We start from the raw sequence: 8185 nt of genomic DNA on the forward strand, positions 1-8185 counted from the left end.
TTGATTTATTATATGACATATGTATCATATGAGTTTGAAAAAAAAAAAACCAAAAAACAGAAAACCACAACGATGCAAACAAACCCTAAGGTATTTGTTTATTATAGAATTAATAAGAAAATAGACAAGGGAATTGGATACGATGAGACCCAAGCAATCTTTGAAATCAAACATAACTTGTTAATCATATTATGATTATTATCATCCAAACTAGTCGCAGATCTTGGAAGCAAATATTTAAGGAATCAAAGTTTAAACTTATAACCTCTAAATCAAAATATCAAAATTAATCACTATGAACATATTCTATGTACTTCTTTCGTCTCCAAAACTTCGACCCTTTTAGGTTGATTTCGCGGTTATTAAGAAACTTAAATAAAAAGAAAACGAAGTAAAAAAACACATTGAAAAAATAAATTTACATGATGTTTGTAAAAAAGTAGAGAGAAAGTATTAAAAATACATGAAAAAAACAAAATTTTATATGGAGAAGCTAATTTTGCATAAATATTGTTGTAAATTGGTGGGTATTTTTGTAACTAAAATTAGGCCAAAATGGTGGAAGTTTTGGAGATGGAGAGAGAGTAAAAAACAGGATCATTTAAGTTTGTATTAACATTAAAAAAATCACTTGAGTCAAACTTGTTTTGCAGTTCAGTAATAAAATCACTTAAGGTGTACCGTGTACATTTAATTCAAATACGACTCGAGCCAATCTTAATCCAAACGACCTAATTATCAACTCGATATTTGTATAATCGTAACTTTACAAACCTTGGGAAAAGAAGAGAAAAGAACGGTCTAAGGTTAGATTTGTCCAATTCATAGATAGATACAACCGTATAGCAGTAGTGCCCGTAGTGGGCACCGAAGCAGTCATTAGGAGAGATTAGAACGGTACACAGACAGACACACAGGAAACTGAAAAGGAAACTCCAAACCAAAAAATTAAAGAGAGTTCTTCTTTTTTATCAACACATCTCAACTCTTTTTCTTTTCTTTTCTTTCTTATGTTTAAGTTATTAATCACATTCATTTTCAATTCTGGGATTATAATGTCAGAAATTTAGCACCCATTACTATTTTTCTTTGTTGCAAGATTAATTTTTTGGGAACCTCAAAAAACCTGCTTTTAATTTGACTTGCAGAGCAGCAATGTCTTCAAAGTCCAAGTGAGTAAACTTCTTTTCTATTTTTTCCTGTTATTTAGATCTGATTTGGTTTTTTTGTTGCTATTTGATCTTGATTTTTTTTTTTTTGAATATTTGGGTGAAATGGGTTACTCTTAATTTCTGCTAATTATATATAATTACCATGAAAAAAAAAACCCAATTTCATAAATTAATAAAAAAAAATGAGATAATTTAAATGGGTAATTACAGTTACTACTATATAATATTGTGATTAGTTGGGGTTTTTTTCCAATGAAATTTGATGAGATTGTGACATACCAATTCTGATTTTACTGTAAAAAAATGGGAATTTTTGTGTTGGATCTAACCAAATTTTGGACCTTTTCTAAGTTTTCTGTAACATGAGAACTAGTAATGTTATATTTATGCTTACTGTTTTTGGTAAGTTGATCTGCAATTGCAATGTGTAATGATCACATTTTGAACTATGGGCAGATCTGATACTCCAAGCAGCAAGTCTGCAACAACTACACCTAGAGTTTCCAAATTAGGTAAAGCAGGATCACTAAAATCAGATGCTGATTCACCTTCTCCTGTTCCGAATTCGCGGCTTTCGATTGATCGGTCTTCACCGCGGTCTGTTACTTCTAAACCGTCCATTACTCGATCCACCACTCGAGTTTCGACACCAGAAGTATGTTTAACTGATTCCCTGATATCTCATTTTAAATTATGGTTTTTGGTGTTGTTTTGGTATATTCTGTAGAACCCATCTGTATATTGAAACTAGTAGTAAGTGGTACTTTTGTGATTGGATATCGAAATTGATTGGTGGAATTGTAAGCTTTTAGGTGCAAATGCCTTTTTCTTTTGTATATATAGGTGTATTTGCAAGTTTATGTTATGATTTTTAGGTTGGTATATACTGTGAGAATAGTAGTTTCAGCTACGCAAAATCGAATGTGATTGGTTGGAATGTGATATTCTTTAATGGGAATTGAATAGGATTGCCAGGAATGTAATAGTCTTTTGTGGGAATTGAATGGGATTGGTTGGACTGTAGTATTCTTTGATGGGAATTAGTATATTTTGTAATATTTCTGATGCAATTTTCTGTTTTTGTTCATTCAGAAGCCACTGCCGCGTATTTTTAAGCCATCAGAGTTGCAGGCCCAGTTATCAGCTGCACAAGATGATCTGAAAAAGGCAAAAGATAAGTTGCATTTGGCTGAAAAAGAGAAGAATCATGCGCTCAATGAGTTGAAAGAGGCAAAGAAACAAGCAGATGAGGCTAATAAGAAGCTTGAGGAGTCTTTGGTGGCTCAAAAGCAAGCCGAGGAGAGTTCAGAGATTGAAAAATTCCGAGCTGTTGAATTGGAGCAAGCAGGAATTGATACTGCACAGAAGAAAGAAGAGGAGTGGAAAAAAGAGTTAGAAGCAGTGAGGAGTCAACATGCTTTAGATATGACTGCTCTTCTCACTGCTACTGAAGAGCTTCAAAGGATTAAGCAGGAGTTGGCGATGGTTACTGATACTAAGAATCAGGCTCTTACCCATGCTGATGATGCCACCAAGATTGCAGAGATTCATGCTGAAAAGGCCGAACACCTCTCAGCTGAGCTTGCAAAGCTGAAGGGTTTGCTTGAGTCAAAAGATGACAGTGGAGATTCTGAGAATGGGTTAGTTGCAGAATTGAGATCAGAATTGGATTCTTTGAGGAAAGAACTTGAAAGGGCTAAGAACTTTGAACAAGAACTCCATGAGAAAGATAAATCTTATGAGAAGATTGTGGAAGATTTAAATTCGGAGCTGAAAATTCTTCGGGAAGAGCTTGACAAGTCAAAGGCATGTGAGCAGGGCTTGGTTGATAAGGAAAAGTCCTATGAACTAACAGTGGCAGAATTGAAATCAGAACTGGTTTCTTTGGAAGAAGAGCTCAAGAAGGCAAAGTGTAGTGAGCTGGATTTTATAGAGAAGGAGAAGTCTTATGAAAACGTTTTGGATGAGCTTAAATCAGAGCTAAATTCTCTACAACAAGAATTCGAGGTAGCAAAGGCCTTCAAGGTAGAGTTGATTGAAAAAGAAGAGTCCCACAAGACGGTTGTTACTCAGCTTCAATTGGAAATTGATTCCTTAAAGAAAGAGCTTGAAAATGCCAAGTATTTCGAGGAAGAATTGGCTGAGAAGAAGGTATCCTTCGACGTGACTGTTATGGAGCTCAAGTCAGAGATAGATTTCCTGAAACAACAGCTTGAAAAGGCCAAGGATCTTGAAGAGGATTTGGTTGAGAGAGAGAAATCAAATGAAAAAATTGTGAGGGACTTGGAATCGGATATGCAGTCTCTACAGCAAGAGCTTCAATTGGCAAAGGGCTTCCAGGAGAAGTTGGTTCAGAAGGAAGAGGCTTATGAGCAGCTAAATGTAGAGTTGGAAGCTGCAAGGATGGCTGAATCATATGCCTTGAATTTACTAGATGAATGGAAAAGCAGAGCTGAGGAACTGGAATTGAAGGTGACAGAATCAAATAAATTGGAGAAATCAGCATCAGAATCAGTTGAGTCAATTTTGAAGCAGCTTGAAGGAAATAGTGACTTGCTACATGACGCAGAATGTGAAATTGCAGCTCTTAAGGAGAAGGTTTCACTGTTGGAAATCTCGCTTGAAAACAAGAAAGTAGATTTGGAGGAATCGGAGTGCCATCTCGAGAAAGCAAATGAAGAATCTAGGGAGGCAGCTAAGAAGATTGAATCTCTTAGGTCTGAGCTTGAAACTGTGATGGAAGAGAAAGCCCAGGCTCTGGAGAATGAGAGGCTTGCAGCTTCTAGTGTTCAGGACCTTTTAGAAGAGAAAAATAAACTGATTAATGAAATGGAAACATTGAAAGAAGAAGAGGAGAAGAGCAAGAAAGCAATGGAAAGCTTAGCTTCAGCTTTGCATGAAGTTTCTGCTGAAGCAAGGGAAGCCAAAGAGAGTTTGTTATCTAGTCAAGCGGAGCATGAAAACTTTGAAACACAAATTGAGCATCTGCAGCTGGTTCTTAAAGCAACAAGTGAGAAGTATGAGGCCATTATTGAAGATTCAAAACGAGAGATTGATCACCTTACAAACACAGTGGAACAATCGAAGATAGATTTTGATATCGAAATGGAAGATCTGAAGGAGGTTTTGAAGGCATCGAATGAGAGGTATGAAAGCATGCTTGATGAATCCAAGCAGGAGATTAACCATCTTACAGAAATGATGGAGCAATCAAGATTAGAGTACCAAAACCAAAAGACCGAGTGGGAGGTGAAAGAGCTGGAGCTGAATAACTGCATAAAGAGGCTTGAAGAAGAGAAATCAATTGTTGAACAGTCGGGGCTGAGTTACCAGGACACTAAGGCTGAGTGGGAACAAAAGGAGCTGCAGCTTGTAAATAATGTAAAAAGATCTGAAGAAGAAAAGTCCTCAATGGAGAAAGAAATAATGAGGCTGGTGCATTTGCTTAGGGAAGCAGAAGAAAAAGCTGGTGCAGCACAGGAGGAAGGATCTCAGTTAAGGAGTTCGCTCAGGGAAGCGATGTCAGAGACAGTTTCCTTGAACGAAGCCCGTGATGAAGCTGAGGCTGAGAGTTTGAAGTTGAAGGACAGCCTGCGTGCTAAAGAAAATGAAATGCAAAACATGATTAGAGAGGTTGAACAGCTTCGAGCTGCAGAAGATGCAAATGCCTGGAAGATAGACGAATTGACCAAATTGCTTGAAGAAGCCAAGGCCTACCAAAGAACCCGAGAAAATGGTGAGCTCTCAGACAGTGACAAAGAGTACGATATGCTCCCTAAAGTGGTAGAGTTTTCCGAAGAAAATGGACATTGTGGTGAGAATATGCCATCAGTAGAGCTTCTACCTCAGCAAACAGACGCAAGTGAGAAGCATTTTCCTGTTGAACTGAGCAATGGTGTGAGCAAGGGAGCCCAAACTGTTGATGTTTCAGTTGAGCCTGAGAATAAAGATAATGGCAAACCCACTGTAGTAACAGAGAATAAAGAGATGCCAAGAAATGAAACCCCAGAATTTGAAGCAAAGATGTGGGAAAGCTACAAGGTTGACAGAGATGTCTCAACTGAGATGGAAACAGAACAAGGTTCATTGGACGACGAAGTTGATTCCAAGACTGAACCTGCTGAGACCATTGATCAGATGAACGAGCTTCCGTCAGATAATGGTGCAAACTCTGACTCCAAGAAGAAGAAAAAACCTTTATACCGGAAGTTCGGAAATCTACTTAAGAAGGGGATTAGCCCCCAAAAGTAGGCCCGTTTTAGGAACTGCAAGATAGCAAGCAGGTAAGAATATGTTTGTTCTTTTCGCTCCCAAATGAGGAAGTATGAAGGACTGAAGAAGCTTGTATTATGTCTAGATTCTTTATTTCTTTTTTTCTTAAGCATGTAGTATGTGATTTCTTCTTCTTTTTTTTTTTTCTTCCTTGGTTTTACCCTTTGGCTTTGTATTTGACAGAAAGGGATTATAAATTTGTTCTACATCAATATGTTTATTGCTGGTAAAACGTAAAAGTGATGAATGAGTTTTTGTCATTTCACTTGTAGGCTTATTCTTTATATATATATGATCATTTGCTACGAGGAGGAGGTGGTTGTTTGTGCTGTTGTATTGTAATGATATTGTGTACATTTGATTACATGTGATAGTAAACTAGTACCTTAATTGTACGAGTAATTGTTTTGATTGATTCTGGCGATAATGCAATATAAGTTTGACAGATTATGTTTTTGTATATAGCATATGTTTTTGACAGTCTGATTGTAGCAGTACTGTGGCTTACTTACCGGACACTATAATCAGACAAAGATGGATCAGGATGTTGGTTCAGTGAAGGTTTTCCCAGAAATGTGTACCGCAACAGTTAAACCAAGATGTGTGGCCGTGTGCCGACTAATGATGGGTTCTGTTGTGTACTTCTTCAGAAGGCCTAGCCCTATTTGTAATATCGATTTTATTCTGTTGTAGTGTTAAATGGAATTAACATGAGTGATAAGGAGTTTAGGGGGATTGTGTTCCTAGTTGGTTTAAGTAATTTGACAATTCATCCAACTTGATCAACTATACAAGTGAAATATAGGAATTGGGTGCAAAGGTTTGTTGTTGCCATGATGTTTCTCATACAAGTGCTATTGACTTGAAGTGCCAACCGGTCAATATTGTTTTATTTCTTTGCTCAAAAGACCAGGTAAAATGCCTATGGGAACTAGTTATTCTATTAAAAAGGTGACGAAATCTATACTTTATTATATATTAAAAAGCATTCCTAATACAAGATATGTGCCACGTGGCACCCTTCACATGTATTAGAAGTATGCCACATCACCGTAATATACCACATCATCCATTGTAATATGAACGAACATGTTTCAATTGCAATAAAAATGTTTATCACAAGGTTTGAACACAAGGCCAATAACAAATAAAGTAATGTTATTACCAACTTTGCTATCTTTTCATTGTGCTTCATATTCAATAATAATACACTAAATACTTTAATTTGTACTTTACAAGACATAAATTTGAGAGCATTTATTTAATTTCATTAGTTATTATTGTCCACTTATTTTTTGTAATTATATAGTTTATGATTTTATAGCCCAAATAATATATTATATATGTATTGATATTCAAAGCAAATCCCGGTGCATCGCCCGGACCACACACTAGTTATCTTTTAAAAAAGAATAAAATAGGGGGATAGTACATTGAAAGGGAAACTAATTTACTTTCTAAGTTTTTTTTTTTTTTATTATTTTTTATTTTTTGAAAAATACTTTCCAAGTTTTTGAAATGATTTAAGTTTATTTCTCAAAAAAAAAAAAGTTTATTTATCTATCACATAATCTCTTATGAATAGAATATGGTTACGTTAGAAAGAGACCAAAGAGTCACTAATACTTGTCAGAAACTCAAATAATGTGATTGTCCGTGAATATATGATCAAAATTATTAGGTGCATTTGGGTGTACAGTGCTCATTAAGTCATTATGTATCATGTGAAATTAACAACATATATGTTCATTGGTTTTGAACAATGTGTTCTTTGATTTGCAAATTATTACTCCACTTCCATTGTTAGACGACGGCAAATTAAAAAGGCCGAAGACTAGAAGAGGATTAGACGAGAAATCAGAAAGTTCGACATAGATTAATCAAAGAACACTCCATAAACTAATGATGATTACTACTTATATCTTATTATGATAGTCCTAACGGGTGTGACACAAGCCCAAGTCTAATGATCAAAACGGCCCTATATCCATAGAGTAGGTCCAAGCCGTTATGAAAGGAATTGTTCAAACATCAAACATGGTGCCAAAAATGGTTGAAATGAAAGGAATTGTTCAAAGCAATGTAGAAATTTGAAGAAACACTTGAACCCCCTAATGGTCATATCAAGATTAACACTTGCAAAGAATTAGCTACCTTAAATCCAACAAAAAATATGCAATTATGCAAACATGCATAACAATACTCAATCAAAAGTGACAAACAAGTCTTAGTCACTTGAAAGGTGTTTAGGTTCAAAAGTATTCAATTTGATGTATATCTATGTGATGAGTCATATAATTTAAATTCAATTTAGTTTACAACATATTCAAGTTAATTTTTTTAGGGAATAATCAAGTTAATCTTCAATGAAATGTAGAGTAACAACAATAATCTAATTCAAATCTTGGTGAGTTGGTGGGTACAATTCAATCCTTATTTGATTTTAGTTGGTCTAAGATAAGCAAGTTTTTTTTTTTTTTTTTTTTTTGAACAGAATATTGTGAGTTTTAGTGGTCATTTGAACGAGGGAAGAAGCTTTTCCCATGTATATTTGAAGATGTGGGAAATGTTTTTTTGGTTGAATTACTCCCATGGTTAGTTTACCTAAAGAAACTTCCTATAATTTTATAGATGGATAGTGAAACTTGTTTAAAACTGTAACTTCTCATATTTTTGTCTATCAAACAATATCACAATCTTCAATCAGTTAACTTTTTACTAGTCTACTTTATGTGACTTTT

General features: G+C 35.2%; 1 protein-coding gene across 1 annotated transcript; it reads left to right on the plus strand.

The window, feature by feature from the left end:
- Positions 1–877: 877 nt before the first annotated feature.
- LOC145611627 (WEB family protein At3g02930, chloroplastic-like) lies at positions 878–5709 on the plus strand. The gene is made up of 3 exons (XM_081666970.1): positions 878–1172; positions 1629–1827; positions 2265–5709. The coding sequence occupies exons 1-3, from the start codon at positions 1156–1158 to the stop codon at positions 5421–5423; spliced, it is 3375 nt and encodes a 1124-aa protein (XP_081523096.1). The 5' UTR covers positions 878–1155; the 3' UTR covers positions 5424–5709.
- The last annotated feature ends 2476 nt before the right edge of the window (positions 5710–8185 follow it).

The sequence above is a fragment of the Chenopodium album genome, chromosome 24, assembly GCF_948465745.1.
Source record: "Chenopodium album chromosome 24, dcCheAlbu1.1, whole genome shotgun sequence".
NCBI classification, from domain to species: Eukaryota; Viridiplantae; Streptophyta; class Magnoliopsida; order Caryophyllales; family Amaranthaceae; genus Chenopodium; species Chenopodium album.